Source organism: Trachypithecus francoisi, unplaced genomic scaffold (assembly GCF_009764315.1).
Source record: "Trachypithecus francoisi isolate TF-2019V2 unplaced genomic scaffold, Tfra_2.0 Lachesis_group14, whole genome shotgun sequence".
NCBI classification, from domain to species: domain Eukaryota; kingdom Metazoa; phylum Chordata; class Mammalia; order Primates; family Cercopithecidae; genus Trachypithecus; species Trachypithecus francoisi.
Window position 1 is genome coordinate 23,889,434 of NW_022681459.1, and position 17,027 is coordinate 23,906,460.

The window sequence follows — 17,027 nt, forward strand, 5'->3', positions numbered from 1 at the left end:
TCAATAACATTTTCTTTCTTGGTAATACAGGGTAAATCAGGGGGACAAAAACCCTGTGACTTCTGAGTGAAATGTCATGTCTTCTATATCCGGTGAGCTGCAGTCTTGCGGGCATGCTCCACATCTCAGAGTGAATCTGAAACTGGGTTAAAAGCTCCAAGTCCTCCCTTGTATGTGGTATGAGTGTGCCTTCATCTCCAGCTGTTACAGCCAAATCGCCCACCTCCTCATCCAAGTGATGCCTAATCAGACATTTAAGGATTCTGAACTTGATCCCATCTCTTCACAATATGCAGTAAATTTAAATTTACTTAAGAAAGTAAGTCCCTAACTCAGGACATTTAAACTTCCTTAGGAAAGGAGAGCTCATTGAATGATGTGAAAGTAATTATCCGATTTCCTCTACAAGGTCATTGCAACCACACGGGTTAGCTGTGTCTCTACAGGTGTTTAGACTTCGCTATGGGGCCACACCACTGGGGGGAGAGTAACTCTTGGAAGTCTACCTTCCCTTTCCTTCATTAATAAAAACACAGAACAATGACTAAGTGTCAAATCATATTCTTATAGTTCAACACCTCCCCAGATGCTTAGGCAGTGATAGCATACCTCTAACTCACCACTGTCCTGGGCCCAAGAGCATATTTTGGTTTGTTTTTTCTTTTTTCTTTCTTTTTTTTTTTTTTTTTTTTTTGAGACAGAGTCTCGCTCTGTCGCCTGGGCTGGAGTGCAGTGGGCGGATCTCAGCTCACTGCAAGCTCTACCTCCCGGGTTTACGCCATTCTCCTGCCTCAGCCTCCCGAGTAGCTGGGACTACAGGCGCCCGCCACCTCGCCCCGCTAGTTTTTTGTATTTTTTAGTAGAGACGGGGTTTCACCGTGTTAGCCAGGATGGTCTCGATCTCCTGACCTCGTGATCCGCCCGTCTCGGCCTCCCAAAGTGCTGGGATTACAGGCTTGAGCCACCGCGCCCGGCCGGTTTGTTTTTTCATAGACTAGGGGTAAAGGTCTCCACTACTGGGAAAAATCTGAATTCTCCCATTGCCATTTCCATGTAAAAACTCCCCCTGACAATAAACAGAAGTCCAAGCCCCAGAGGGGACAGCGATCTCCCACCTGTGGGAGGGCTTTCCCTAAACTAAATGTTCTACTTCTTAACCATCTATCCCAGAGCCTCTTCAAACACCAAAGAAAACAACAACAAAACAAACCTAAAACAAAAAACAGAAACATAGAAAAAGAATCAAAGACTTCACAAATGAATTGGAGGAAGAGAAAATTCACCTACAGCTCTAAATTAGATTTCCAGATGCGTGGGCACGGACAGGCGGCCGCGATGAAAGCTGAATGCTCACGGTGGTGGTTCTGCACTGGGCTCGGACCCCAGCCCAGTGGCATCCTCGCCTGCTGCCCAGGTGCCAGGCCCGGTGAGTCAGGAGGGCAGGCCCAGCCCCGTCTCAGGGACGCCCGGCATTACCGCCGTTTGGGGAGGATGAGGTTTCTCAGCATGTCGAAGGAGTTGCCATCGGGGTGCACAGTCACAACCTCGCCGCCCTCCTGGTGAACCTGGAGGAAGCCAGAATCGTCCAGGCCAACGATGGACACCTTTGGTCCATCCGCGCTGCCCAGATGGACTTGCTGACCACTGAAAAGGAAGAACAGCGTGAGGTCACTGAGAGGTGTCACAGGACGGCTTAAGACAATGAGCTGAAGAATAATCCATGATGAGAGGGCTGGGGGTGCTGGGGAGACGGCTGAGGCTCGCTGCGGGGAAAAGGCAGCCTGGGCTGAGCTCTGACTTTCTTCCACCCTGGTGAATGGTTTTAAGAACTACTCAAATAACCAGCAGGGTGCAAGTTCAACAAGGAGTCGAAATTTCTTCACACAACGTCACTCCTCCTTTAATTCTGGTCATCTGCCGTGATGGTTCGAGCCACTTCCTCATCTCCCAGCACTTTGAAGAAACACTCTGCAACTCTAGGTTTTTTGGCTGAGGTTGGAGGAAAATAGCCTGAGTTGGCAAACAATCTTTTATCTCATAAAACAAAGTTGGGTCACATCAGCCACAAGTGAAATTCATCCTGATCCTATTTCTTTTGAATATTTTCCAAATATACTCAACTCATGTCCTTCTTAACAGCTTTCAACATACAGAATTTTCTCCTCAAGTTTTTATTTTGAAGAATTTCAAATCACAGAAAAGCTGAAAGAATAGTACAACAAACCTCATATTCTCTTCCATTCTCACACCAAATGAAAATACTTTCCGTATTTGCTTTCTTTCTTCACATACAAACATATATAAGCACACATTTTTTTTTTCCTGCATCATGTAAAGGTAAGTTGCAGCTGAGTGTGGTAGCTCATGCTTGTAATCTTAGCAGATTGGGAGGCCAAGGTGGGAGGATTGCTTGAGGCCAGGAGTTCAAGACCAGTCTGGGCAATATAGTGAGACCCTGCTTCTACAAAAAACAACAACAACAACAACAACAACACTTTTTTGAATTAGCGGGCTGTGTGGCACATTCCTGTTGTCTCAGCTACTTGGGAGGCTGAGACAGGAGGATCGTTTGAGCCTGGGAGTTCGAGGTTTCAGTAGTGAGCTATGATGGCGCCACTGCACTCCAGTGACAGAGCAAGACCCTCTCTAAAAAAAAAAAAAAGAATAGAAATAGAAAACAAATGAAAAAAAAAAGTTTTTTAAAAGCTGCAGGCATTGTGACACTTTCTGCTTAAATACTTTATCTCCTGAGAACAAGAACCTCTTACAAAATTATAATAGCATTAACCATGACCAGTCAAGAAAGTCTGGATACAAGAGGTCCATGTTCATGTCATTCCCACTGTTCCTTTAATATCCTTTGTGGATATTTCCCTCCATCCAGGATCACACACATTACATTTAAATGCCATGCCTCTTTCGTCTTCTCTAATCCCAAACAATTCTGCCACCTTTTTTTGTCCAATTGTTTGTGTGCAGACACTGACATTGTTGCAGGGCACAGGCCTGTTGTGGTAAAATCAGTGAGTGGTCCTTGGACTTCAGCTGCGTGAGAATCCCCGGAGCATCTGTTATGACACAGGGTGCTGGGCCCAGCCCAGGGGTTTCTGAGGCGGTAGCCCCTGGTTGAGGCTGAGGCCGCTGCCTGGAATCTCAAGTACCACTGTCACCTAGAAGGTTTGACAATTTAGATACATCTGATTGTTTCTTCACAATTACAATCAGATTAAACCAATGTGAAACTCTCTCACGATTTCGGTTCTTCCCATCGCATCCCACCGGGAGGCATAAGATGCCCGTTTGCTCCATTATTGGCGATGCCAACTTGGTCAAGGTGGTGTCCATACATTTTCTCCAATAGAGGCACAGAAAATAATCATTCAGACCAGCGCTCAGTCCCTCATTTTAAGATACTGAACTACGGCCGGGCGCGGTGGCTCATGCCTGTAATCCCAGCACTCTGGGAGGCCGAGGCGGGCGGATCATGAGGTCAGGAGATCGAGACCATCCTGGCTAACACGGTGAAACCCCATCTCTACTAAAAATACAAAAAATCAGCCGGGTGTGATGGCGGGCGCCTGCAGTCCCAGCTATTCGGGAGGCTGAGGCAGGAGAATGGCGTGAACTCGGGAGGCAGAGGTTGCAGTGAGCCGAGATGGTGCCACTGTACTCCAGCCTAGGGGACAGAGCGAGACTCCGTCTCAAAGAAGAAAAAAAAAATACTGAACTACTAAGATACTAATAAAGGAGCTGAAAAGAATGAAGACGAGCCAGCACTGACCTGTGGACCCAGTATCGGTAATAAAGGGGAAGGACGCTGTTGGGCCCTTTGTCCTGAAACTCTTCGATCAGTTTCTCCAGCACAGTCACGACTCTGGCGATGAGATAATCGGCTCTCAAGGGCTTCAGTTCGGCCTTGTGTTGCTTATTGTATTCTGTGATGAGGTCGTTGATGCAGATGGTAGGGTTACTGTTAGTCACATTAAATCCACAGCCTGGACAAAAACAAACAATTGAGCAGCTCAGCCGGTTGATGGCATCACACATTCCTCTCTGCTACCTGGAAAAAGTTACAGTCTTCACTGTCAACTTCCTCCTTCCTTGTCCTCATTTCAGACTTCGTGTCTCTAACCACTTGAAGAATGACATATCTTTTTGTCCATCTTCCTTTTTGTCCTTCTTTTATTATTCTTGTTCAAGCTAAAACCATCTCAACCTTACTGCAAATAAGAAGGCAGGAAAAAAGAAAGCCACATTTGATTCAATTTAATTCAACAGACGCTATTAAATATGGGACAAAACGTATCAGTATTGCCTCTGAAATAAGTGGTCTACCAAGCATTGCAGCTCTGCACTGAGTCCAATAGAGAATACAATCTCTTGTTTCTTCTCCTACTTGAGTAACAGATCCCATGCTTGAAAATAGAGTTTTATTCAGGATTTGGGAAGTAAACTCTGGATTCAGAAATTTCAAACCTTGGTCATGGCATAACCCTAGAATGCATCTTTTAATACTTTATCCTTGGAAGTCTTTGGTGCTAAGGTTATGCTGTTGGCAAGACGCCGACCCATTTTCAGTGGACTTTTTACAGGCTCTTAAACCAAGGCTTCATGAGAGTTACCAGGGATGGTGTCTGAACAGGCTTATCTGTGCAGTTACTTAACACCACTTATGCTCTCCAGGGAGAGGGCGGTGTCTTCAGAAAAGCTGAACTTCAGTGTTCAGCAGGACCCTGAATCGGCCTGGAAGAGGTCTTCAGTAAGAAATGAAATACTGCAAAAACTAGGCAGTAAGAAAACTACCATGTTTTCAGTGACTCTAAGAAAAAAATCCCCAAAACATTCACCACAGACAGAACGATGCCATTTGTAACAACAGCATTCTCCGGCAAGTGTCCTGCCGTTTCCCGTGTGAAGGGAAGGACTGACTGGTCTCAGATTTTAAAACAATATACTGGCTATTAAAATACAAAGCAATGTCAATTACCTCTGGAAAAAAACAAGTAACTACGGCAACAGGGGCAGAACTTGCAGTTGTTCATGTATTCATCCATTCCATGCGTACAGTAACTGAAGCGCCCACTGAACGCTTGTAACGCATTAAATTAAGTGCCATATAGCACTGAAAATTCTCTCCTGTGTTCAGAAAACTGGAATTCCCAGGATGAGTAGCAACACTGACTACTGGCCACTTAGGCTATGTCCCTCTAAGGACCAGTGAGCACCCTGCTGGCTGCTCTAAATCCCCAAAGTCAGAGACCTCATCCCATGGCCTTCAGAATTCAGTAAAAGCTATGGGTTCTCACCATAGGAAAATGTTTCATTCCCCTACTTTATTTTTATTTTTATTTATTTATTTATTTTTTTTGAGACAGGGTCTCACTCCAGTTGCTCAGACTGGAGTGCAGTGGAGCCATCATAGCACACTGCAGCCTCAACCTCCTGAGCTCAGGTGACTTTCCCATCTCAGCCTCCTGAGTAGCTGGGACAACAGGCACGCGCCACCATGCCCAGCTAATTTTTTGTATTTTTAGTAGAGACAGGGTTTCGCCATGTTGCTCAGGCTGGTCTTGAACTCCCGGACTCAAGCAATCCACCCACCTCAGGCTCCCAAAGTGCTGACATTACAGGTGTGAGCCACCACACCCGGCCTATTTTTTGTTTTTGAGACAGGGTCTTACTCTGTCACCCAGAATGGAGTGTAGAGGCTCAATCACAGCTCACTGTAGCCTTGAACTCCTGGTTCAAGTGATCTTCCTGCCTCAGTCTCACAAGTAGCTGGGATTATGAGCTCAAGCCACTACGCCTGGCCTTTGCTTACCCCATGCTGGTAACATTCATTAGCTCCCTGAAGCCATCCATGCGCCTCCTTGTTGTCTGTGGCCCCTACCTAGGAATCTCTGCATCAACTGCAATTACTCACTTAAAGATAGGAAATGAGGGAGGCTGGATGCGGTGGCTCACGCCTATAATCCCAGCACTTTGGGAGGCGGAGGCGGGTGGATCATGAGGTCAGGAGTTTGAGACCAGCCTGGCCAACATAGTGAAACCCTGTCTCTACTAAAAATACAAAAAAATTAGCTGGGTGTGGTGGCGGACACCTGTATTCCCAGCTACTTGGGAGGCTAAGGCAAGGAGAATCGCTTGAACCTGGGAAGCAGAGGTTGCAGTGAGCCGAGATTGCACCACTGCATTCCAGTCCAGGCAACAGTGCTGGACTCCGTCTCAAAAAAGAAGAAGAAGATAGGAAATGGAGCTATAAGTGTATGAAGTAGCTTGCCCAGAATAATATTGCCCCTTGATGGCAGAGCTGGTAACACAGGACTTGTATTCCCTGGCTGGCACCTGAAACACATGGTTACATGTTTTTCGACCATTGCTGGTTTCTGAACACAGGTTAGGTTCTACTGCCACAGAGTGAAGCAGATGACTGGACGGCCAGGAACCTAAGGACTTCTGAGGTCGCCTCTGAATCCATCTTCTTGCCTGATGTGGATGTGCTGAGGTGAAACAGGGACTCCTTTTTTTTTGAGACGGAGTCTCGCTCTGTCGCCCAGGCTGGAGTGCAGTGGCCGGATCTCAGCTCACTGCAAGCTCCACCTCCCGGGTTCATGCCATTCTCCTGCCTCAGCCTCCCGAGTAGCTGGGACTACAGGCGCACGTCACCTCGCCCGGCTAGTTTTTTTTTGTATTTTTTTTAGTAGAGACAGGGTTTCACCGTGTTCGCCAGGATGGTGTCGATCTCCTGACCTCGTGATCCACCCGTCTTGGCCTCCCAAAGTGCTGGGATTACAGGCTTGAGCCACCGCGCCCAGCCAAAACAGGGGTTCTTTATCCTGCCTTGAACAGCCTGCAGTTTCTTCTGAAGGTTAAAATGATGCCAACTCTTTCATGGTCCAGGAAGGTCAGGATAAGAATGCAAGACACCAGGAGAACTATTTAAGAAATTAACTTTTCCTTTTCTTATTACAGAATAGAACGTCAAATGTTTATTTTCACCATTTCAAATTCAATGAGTAGCAGGAGTGTGGAAGGATGTAAGAACATATCTGCTTGATATGATACCACTTTGGTGGTTTCCGTGGAAACACACAGAAAATGCTGAACTCTGTGAAGTGCTTTCGACCAATCTCTCTGCATCTATACCCTGCTCCAAAACTACAAGATTCAAAATAATCTCATATGATCATCTGCTCCTGCCATCAAGCATTTTTATTTTTATTGTTTTATTAATCTAAAAATGCTGGGGGAAAGGTTTTTGAAACTTACCAATAAGTATATGAAATGTTCCTCCCATGAGCGTTGAGTTAACCAGAACTCCGCCGATCTTCATGAGGTCGCTGTAATAAATATCGTTGGGCCACTTCACTCGTAAGTTGATATCCTAAAGGGAAATCTGCACATTAATTAAGCAGTCACAGGACACAAGGGGGCCAGGCAAGTCACTGAGCTAAGGGAAGATAAGCAGAAACCAAGGTAACATGGGCCTTGTCCTCTCCTCTTTTTCAGACAGCTAATCACTTCTTTGGGACAATCCGATATTGAAGTGCCTCTTGGGGCCAGGAGGTAAAAGCCCTGCAGAACAGCTGGCATAAACCCCAGCATTCTTCCCCATCCCCCAGCACTGTTTCTCATCATCCAAAACCCCTTCTGAAGATGCCTGCCTTGTAAATGAAGTTCATCATGTCAGTACCCACCACCACCACCACCATGGAGTAGCTAACTAACATGCTAGGGCCAGAGGGTGGGGAGAGAATAGTAATCTCTGGGTCCGTCTCCATTCAGGAACCCATGCTTGAGAGAGAAAGATGGCCCAGAATTAACCAAGGTCACAAAAGGCAGGTAGAAATGTCTTGAGTAGGAGCCAGTGGTGGGGCACGGTGGCTTGTGCCTGTAATCCCAGCACTTTGGGAGGCTGAGGCGGGCGGATCGCAAGATCAGGAGCTCAAGACCAGTCTGGCCAACATAGTGAAACCGCATATCTACTAAAAATACAAAAAATTAGCTGGGTGTGGTGGTGTGCGTCTGTAATCCCAGCTACTTGAGAGGCTGAGGCAGGAGAATCATGTGAACCTGGGAGGTGGAGGTTGCAGTGAGCCGAGATGGCGCCACTGCACTCCAGACTGGCCGACGGCGAGGCTCTGTCTCAAAAAAAAAAAAAAGAAAAAAAAAAAAGAGTGCTGTGAAGACACAGAGGAGAAATTCACCTGGGTAATGAAACTGGACTTGTCATGTGGCCTACTACCTCTTCATCTTGAATGGTGTGGCCTGGGGAGGCTCTCCCCGTCATCAGCTCACGGAATGGACCGAGAGTGGACAGCGTCTTGAACAAGGCCACCCAGGCCTCTGCCTATCCACAGTGACTCTCAAGTTGGGACACAAGAGACTGGGCTAGCTGAGTGGGTGTCAGAACCACCAGGTCTTCTAGATCTGGGGCTGGCAGCCAGGCTGTGCCATGTGTGGGTAAAGGAAGCCTGTCTGGAGATGCGAGGCTGGAAGAGAACACTCAGCAAAATAAAGCTAAGGGAGCAGAGAGTAGCTGATGGTTTCTGAGGGCCATGGGGCTGGTCTTCCCACATCGCAGGCCAGGCACGGCACTGAGCGCCTTCTCAGCACTAGTCCACGTGTTACTTACACCCAGCCCATGTGCTGGTGCCAGTACATCCCTAGGGAACAGAGGGAGAAACGGAAGCTTAGAGCCATTATGTGGCTTGCCTGAGGTTATACCACTTGAAAACCACGGAGCTGAGATTCAAACCCTTCTGCCACCAGGCCTGGGTGATGAATCCCATGCTATGTGGCCTGTTGCTTCCATGAAATCCCCTTCCTCCTTCCAACAGGCCTTCTTTTGACTTTGGCCAGTTAGAGCATAGTGGAAGCTCATCTGCTGTAAAACAGCAGTTCAGGCTAAGAGAAAAAATACAGGAATAGGAGCACAGGAGAACAGAAAGTCTAAGTAAACCAAGGATGGGGGTGCGCAGTGACCTGGAACTGATCAACAGCTTCACGTTTCTTTTCTCTCTAGAATGGGGATTCTCAGCGGGAGAGGGGTGGATTTGGCAGGAGACTTCCTTGGTTTTCACAGCCTGAGGGAGTGCTACTGGCCTCTAGAGAGTAGAGGCCGCAATGCTGACACATATCCTTTAAGGCACAGGACATCCCCACGACAAACATGCCAGGGCCCACATATCAATAGCGCCGGGCTGAGAAAGTCTTCTCTAGGAAACCTGTGACTAGGAGGCTCTGCTCTTCGTCACTGCCCCCCGTTCCCTTTCCTGCTCCTCTCTCGCCTTCCCACATCCCCCTGTGCCAGTGCCATGGCCAGGGGAATGAGCCCCTGCCTAGGCGGTGGGAGGACACCTGCAGAGTTCCCAGAGCTGTCAAGCTCCTCCGCCACGTGCGTGCGTGACAGCTGGTGCCTGGGCGGGCCCTGCACTTGGGCTCCAGCTCGCCTTCATGGCTTCAGATCTCATCGGCTCATGAAGCAGTTCATGAAACTCTGGGTTCTCACGCAGGTAAGCAGGACCAGCATTTCCAGATGAAGAGGAGCGCTGTGTGCTTATTTTTCATTTTTGCAATCATTTATTCCAACAGCTGCCGTGATCCTCCCACATAAAAAAAGACCAAAATGAAACAGATCCTGCTCTCGAAGAGCGACTAACTTCATGGGAGACGGAACAGGAACACACATCACTCCTCTTCAAAGCCACACACGGTAGAAATGATAAAAGAGGCTTCAACACAGCAAGTGCTGGATGGTGCTGGAGGAAAGAGCTGGAAGTAGCTGGAGGGTCTGAGAACAGCATTGGAGCTGGGCCTTAAGGATGAACAGAATTTTAAGAAGCAGAGAAGAGGCCGGGCGCGGTGGCTCACGCCTGTAATCCCAGCACTTTGGGAGGCCAAGGCGGGGGGATCACTAGGTCAGGAGATCGAGACCACCCTGGTAAACATGGTGAAACCCTGTCTCTACTAAGAATACAAAAAAATTAGCCGGGCGTGGTGGCGGGCGCCTGTAGTCCCAGCTACTCGGGAGGCTGAGGCAGGAGAACGGCAGGAACCCGGGGGGCGGAGCTTGCAGTGAGCGGACATCATGCCACTGCACTCCAGCCTGGGCAACAAAGCAAGACTCTGTCTCAAAAAAAAAAAAAAAAAAAAAAAGCAGAGAAGAGAGCAGGGGCAAGGGTGTGTGGGTGGAGGGAGGGTACAGGACCCAGGGGTACTTCATGGACAGAAGAAAGAGCAGGAGTGAGAATGGGCACCCCAAGGTGGGCTCTGGAAGGAATGGGTGCATCCCAGTGAGGCCGCCTTGGGCCTGGAGAGGGTGGTCATGATTTGTGTGCTGACGGTGACATCTGGTTAGGGATCAGTTGGGGTCCTAGTGAAGGCCATAAAGAAAGTGAAATCCAAACAACAGGGGCCTGTTTCAATCATCTAGTAGCTGCTCTGTGTCAGCTAACTTGGCTATGTTAAAAAAGAAACCCAATTCAAAATCAAATGTCCCATCACACAGGTGACGCTGGGCAGCTGACTATGGAAGAGGGATAGAACATTGATACAAACTTCTTCAGAAGAATGGGAACACAAACCCCGACCCCGTTCACTGCTGACGGCAAACTTCCCACTTCCATCCTGGCCCCCAGTGCTTGGCGCACGCAGCCTCTGCGCATAGCAGGCCCTCAAGAACGCTCGCTAAGGGAACTAGTGGGCTCCAAGGTCAAAGTCAAAGCCATGAAAAAGCTAAACAGACCAAACAGACTCATTTAACGTTCTCAGCTTAGTGTTTGCTTTACTTATTTTCCTAAGACTAACCTGTTGCTAGAGTTAAAGATAATTTCTCCCATGACAGGACTATTTCTTTTTTTTTGATTCGAAGTCTCACTCTGTTGCCCAGGCTGGAGTGCAATGGCACGATCTCAGCTTACTGCAACCTCCACCTCCCGAGTTCAAGCGATTCTTGTGCCTCAGCCTCCCGAGTAGCTGAGATTACAGGGACCTGCCACCATGCCTGGCTAATTTTTGTGTTTTTAGTAGAGACAGGGTTTCACCATGTTGGCCAGGCTGGTCTCGAACTCCTTACCTCAGGTGATCCACCTGCCTCAGCCTCCCCAAAGTGCTGGGATTACAGGCATGAGCCACCGCGCCCGGCCAGGACTTTCTGTTTTGATTGCTTTCTGCTAGACAGAACGCACAGCTCAGGTGCTAAAGGCCGGGCACCCGAAGCCCTGTAATGGTATGATGCCCCAAACCATCAGACATGCAAGGATGCTGGGCGGCTGGTAGTAAACATCCGTTTCAGCAATGTGATGTGATACAGGAAACAGAGACGTCAGCATTAACTACATCTGTGGAATACCAAAAATTCATACACAGTGAATACATCACAGAGGGATTTAAGGGGCAGTGAGAAGGACTGTTTCTTCAATGAAATGATGACAGGGCCTCCAAGTCTCCTTTGAGAGTCACGCTCTTAACACCTTGGTTCAGGAATCAATCCAATCATTTCTCTTTAGCCTGACATAGGAGCTGCTGGGGGAGGGAGGCAGGAACCTCCTCTTTATACCCATATGGAATTCTTCCAGGAACATCTGGGAGGGGGCTGTGGGATGTGAAGCCCAAGTACGGAAGAAAATGCTTCGGTCAGTAAGTTAATCATTCCCTGTTGCTTGTCTTTTTAATAACCGACAACAAAACATCCAACAGTAATAAAGAAGCAGGCACACGGGTCCTAATAGCTGGGGGAAGATGGCCCCAAGTGGACCTACACATTGTATGTGGTCCACAGTGGATAAAGGATAGCGCTGCTAGAGCACAGAGTCTGGGAAACAGAGGCAGGAAATGAGAAAGGTTTTTAGGTCCCCAAATAACCCTTTTCAACAGAAAATGCAGATGAATAACTTCCATCCAGTCCAACAAGCAAACCTCATCCAGTGCTTCAATCAAAAAGCAAACACGGGCCGGGCGCGGCGGCTCACGCCTGTAATCCCAGCACTTTGGAGGCTGAGGTGGGAGGATCACAAGGTCAAGAGATTGAGACCGTCCTGGCCGACATGGTGAAACGCCATTTCTACCAACAACACAAAAATTAGCTGTGTGTGATGGTGCACGCCTGTAGTCCCAGCTACTCGGGAGGCTGAGGCAGGAGAATCGCTTGAACCCTGGAGGCAGAGATTGCAGTGAGTGGAGATGGAGTCATTACACTCCAGCCTGGTGACAGAGTGAGACTCCGTCTCAAAAAATAAATAAATAAACAAACAAACATGACCAGGTGCAGTGGCTCATGCCTACAATCCCAGAACTTTGGGAAGCTGAAGCAGGCAGATTGCTTGAGCTCAGGAGTTCAAGACCAGCCTGGGCCACATGGTGAAACCCCATCTCTACTAAAAATACAAAAAAATAGCCAGGTGTGGTGGTGTGCACCTATGGTCCCAGCTACTCGGGAGGTTGAGGTGTGAGGACTGCTTAAGCCTGGGAGGTGGAGGTTGCAGTGAGCCGAGATAGTGCCACTGCATTTCAGCCTGGGTGACAGAGTGAGACCCTGTCTCAATTAAAATAAATAAATAAACAACAACAAAACCCAAAATCTAAAGCATTGCCCTCATCAGGCTGTTTGAGAAATCTGAAAAACTGGGTAGAAAGGGAGTTCTGGGGAATGAATGCATTCGGGCAAGTCTGAAGCAGCATTAGCACCTGGTGGCGCTCTTAAAACTCTGAGGGCACTTTGTTGCCAGCTGTGCAAAGGGTAGGCTGAGGTTCTACAGCCACCAATTATGCAAGCACATGCTACAAACAAGAATAAGCCGGATTCTGCATGCATTACAGGGTCGTAGAGGGGGACTGAACTGTACCTACCTGATACTTGGGAATGGACCTCACCGCTTCCACGACAGCCACGGACATCAGATGCTGGACAAACGGGATCCTCTGTCCCAGCTGGGATCTCAGTGGGATGGAGATGAGCAGCGTAGAAAGAGCACATCCCACGGGGCTCAGCCACGCATTCCCTCCTCGTCCTGGAACACAGTGCGCAGTGGGAAACAGGCTACCTTGCCATGTGGACAGACACAGACACACATCATGCCAGGGCCACACACGCAAATAAACCTGGACTTATTATACTTCTTATTGTATTACAATGCTTATTATATTCTGGGCTTAACTCAATAAAAGAATAGCTGGTTAAAATCTGAGCTCTGTTGCTGAAAACGTTTCCAATAATTAGCATAATGTTCTGCTTCTGTGAGCATATCATTTGTGCCTTGATGACGCAGTCTTACAACGTCTGAACATGACTATCAGTTTAATTCCCACCATGTGGTCATGAAGGCAAACACAGACATTGGGAAACTGAACTGATATATACTGATCCAGGAGAGGTCCTGGAAGCCACTGTTTAGAAGCAATTCCCATTGTGGCAATGGTTGCACAGCCCAGCAAATATGCTATTAAATAAAAGTCACGGAGCTGCATACTTGATTTACTTATTTTTATTATTATTTTGTAAGATGAAGTCTCACTATGTTGCCTAGTTGAAGTGCAGTGCATGTGATCTCGGCTCACTGCAACCTCTGCCTCCCAGGTTCAAGCAATTCTCCTGCCTCAGCCTCCCAAGTAACTGGGATTAAGGTGCTCGCAACCATCCCCAGGTAAGTTTTGTATTTTTAGTAGAGACAGGGTTTTACCATGTTGGCCAGGCTGGTCTTGAACTCCTGACTTCAAGTTATCTGCCTGCCTCGGCCTCCCAAAGTGTTGGGATTACAGACATGAGCCACCACGCCCAGCCAGAACTATATACTTTAAATGGAGGAATTATATTTCAACAAAGTTGTTGAAATATAAAGGGATTCCTGATATTAACTGAGTTGTTACTTTTCTTTCTTTCTTCCTTCCTTCCTTTTTTTTTTTTTTTTTTTTAAGAGACAGGGTCTTGCTCTGTTACCTAGGCTGGAATGCAGTGGTGCAATTACAGCTCACTGGGCTCAAGTAATGCTCCCACCTCAGGCTCTCAAATAGTTGGGACTACAGGTGAGTACCACCGTGCCCAGCCGATTTTTGTATTTTTTTAACAGATGGGTCTTGCTAAGTTGTCCCAGCTGGTCTTGAACTCCTGGACTCAAGTGATCTTCCGCCTCGGCCTCCTCGGCTAGGATTATAGCATGAGCCACCGTGCCTGGCCTACTTTTCTTAAAATTGAAGTTAGAAAAATAGAAGAATCCAAATGAGAGGAAGAGTTCATCAAAATTCTTCTTGAATGTCTTTTCTTTTTTTTTTTTTTTTTTTTTTTTTGAGACGGAGTCTCACTCTGCCGCCCAGGCTGGAGTGCAGTGGCCGGATCTCAGCTCACTGCAAGCTCCGTCTCCCGGGTTTACGCCATTCTCCTGCCTCAGCCTCCCGAGTAGCTGGGACTACAGGCGCCCGCCACCTCGCCCGGCTAGTTTTTTGTATTCTTTTAGTAGAGACGAGGTTTCACCGTGTTAGCCAGGATGGTCTCGATCTCCTGACCTCGTGATCCGCCCGTCTCAGCCTCCCAAAGTGCTGGGATTACAGGCTTGAGCCACCGCGCCCGGCCGGATGTCTTTTCTTAAAAAAAAAAAAATTCACATATTGAGATCCATAGCTTTTGCCAAAAATTTTTTTTTCCATTTGAATTATGTTTGAAAGACATGTTCAGGAGAAAGAAGGGAGAACAGCAGATTTCTTATTTCTTTGGTTCTTATTAAAAAGTCATAAGAGGCTGTGAGAGTGAGAGGCACATCTGGGTGAGCCTGGTACTGGTTGGGGCAGGGAGGGACCAAGCCCCGTGGAGCAGCCCCTGGACAGGGTCAGACCCCAGATGGGTCTGGGAGGATGTGGGCACTTGCCTCCAGGATCTGCAGGTGGTGGAGCCCTGGGCAGTGCTCTGCTTCTCTGTGGTCACTGTGTGAATGGGCACTGATGCAGAGCCCACCGTGTGCATGCAAGCCCAGGGCCGGCTGGGGTGGGAACTGGCATGCAAAAGGCCTCCCACGTGATGCTCGGTACAGACACAGAAGGCTCCTTATGGGGAACCTTCAGGAAAATAAATGTCTCTAGAGCACAGTGAGGATTCCCAAATTGCAAAGCCTGGAATTCACGTAGGTCACATTTGCCATCATAGGCAAATGTCCAGTGATTCATAAGCATGGTGATTAGAGAGAATGCTTTGGTTCTACTAAGGCTAAACCTTCTGATCAGTGCTTCCCTCTTCCTCTTCCTCTAATCCAGGCAGTTATGAAAACAGAAACTACTAACTTGAGTCCCCCAGATATTCAGCACACACATTCAATGGGCTCCTGGGCCACAGGAGTTACAGAGTTTAGGAAACAAAAGCAACAGCAATGATCACAAAAGATGACTGACCTTTGCCCTGGGTCTGCCGGGCTGCGATCGCTATTAAGCCCATTTCCTGCGGTGTCTGAAACATCAACCTGCGAAGAGGGGGAAAGGCTGGTCAGGCCAGACATGGACACGCACGCGGCACCAACGGCTCACACAGGAGGGACAGGGTTTGCATGCATCTGAGGGTGTGTGGCCACGGAAGGGCCAACTGTGGTTTCCACTGGCCTTCAGGAATGGGGAGCCAGGAGGGATATCACCCTCCTTTCTAACCTCAGTTGTGAGAATGAAAAGAGATGAAGAAAGCACCTTTTACTATCAAAAAAGAGCATGGGCGGGGGCGTGTGTACCTGCCTGAGCGTTACTCCATTTATTTAAGACTTGCTTAGATTCTATTTCATCAGAATATCCTGCCAAGTTTTCTCCCCCCACCCCCAATGCGTGTACCTTCTTCAAGTGACAACTAGCAATTCCCGACATTTGTTCCTACTTAGGGTGTGTTTCTGTTCGAACACTAGAACACAATCTTAACAGAAGTTTCTGATTATTCAGAAAACCAATATGGTGGCAATAAAGCCGTTTAAAAGACATACTATCCCCTGAGAACTAATTATGATTTAACTATGGTAAATAAATCCACACCTTCTGAGGATGCAGGAGAACCCTGCATCGTTTTCGGCTTCAGTCCTGCTTTTAAAATGGTTTCATTGAAAAGAACACAAACTTTCCTTTGGGGGACAGGTAGAAAAGTGCATTACATCCTCACCAAATGAGTGGATATTAACTTTTTTTCAAAAAAAGGAAAGAAAAAAAAAATCACACAAAAAAACCCCCACTCTGAGAATTTCCTGCAAGCCGCGCTCTCCCTGTTGTGACCCCATGGGAGGACAGTTTCTCTCTGCATGCCCGGGAATTGCTGATCAGGTGCTGCACAGGTGCAGTTCAAGGTAGGATCCATCAACAGAACAAAGATCAGGTTTGGCCTCTTTGTCAGTGCAGATGAGAGGGCCTCTTTGATTTATTTATTTTTGGAAGGAGGGGAGCAGCCAGGACAGAGATGCAGAAGAGATGGAATTTCGTCATAACATAAAGTTTCTAATAATAAGTCTCCAGGCTTCCACAGTGGCCCTGCTGAGGACAAAGGAACTCTAAAGACCATGCTCGGAGAAGCTTATCATCCTCCTCTCCCAGCTACAGAAACTGGGTGGAACTTTACAAATGGCTGGAACTCGGGAAGAGAAGAAAAATATTTAAAAGCAGAGAGAAACAACAGCGTCCACTGTGCACCGATGGCTCATGGAGCTCCGTCTGACGGCGTGTGCAGACCTCAGTCAGGACAGGAGGAGCCCAGAAGACCCTCCACGTGTTTAAAAGACCTCAGGACACACAAGGCAGGGGCTCAGCTGGTGACACAGCTATCTTCCCACACGGCTGCTGGAACAGGCACAGGACGCTCTCGGCGAGCAGGCCGGCCTTGCCGCCCATGTGCCAGGCCCACTCCATCTCACATGAAATACAGCTCCGAAGTATTTCTCTTGGACACGATGAATAACTCATTGAGATCGAGTGTGCTGTACGCCACTGGGTCCAAGAAGAAAGCGTCCTTTTCTTGTGTTGGACCAGCAGAAAATCTAAGAAGGAGTCTTTGTGCAGGGAGTTAACATTGTCTTTCAGGA

At 47.9% G+C, this 17,027-nt stretch overlaps 1 protein-coding gene across 5 annotated transcripts in view; it reads right to left on the reverse strand.

Annotated features, from left to right (window-relative positions):
- Nucleotides 1-863: 863 nt before the first annotated feature.
- Nucleotides 864-17,027, reverse strand: part of HLCS (holocarboxylase synthetase) — a 248,844-nt gene continuing 232,680 nt past the window's right edge. For 4 of the 5 annotated variants that reach the window (XM_033232435.1, XM_033232436.1, XM_033232432.1 and 1 more), the window contains 5 exons: nucleotides 15,376-15,443; nucleotides 12,850-13,010; nucleotides 7,270-7,384; nucleotides 3,782-3,995; nucleotides 864-1,644 (listed from right to left, as the gene is read on the reverse strand). In XM_033232435.1, the coding sequence (XP_033088326.1) occupies nucleotides 1,473-1,644; nucleotides 3,782-3,995; nucleotides 7,270-7,384; nucleotides 12,850-13,010; nucleotides 15,376-15,443 (730 nt within the window). In that variant the 3' untranslated portion in view covers nucleotides 864-1,472. The remainder of the gene's footprint in view (nucleotides 1,645-3,781; nucleotides 3,996-7,269; nucleotides 7,385-12,849; nucleotides 13,011-15,375; nucleotides 15,444-17,027) is intronic. The other variant, XM_033232433.1, reaches the window with a different exon arrangement.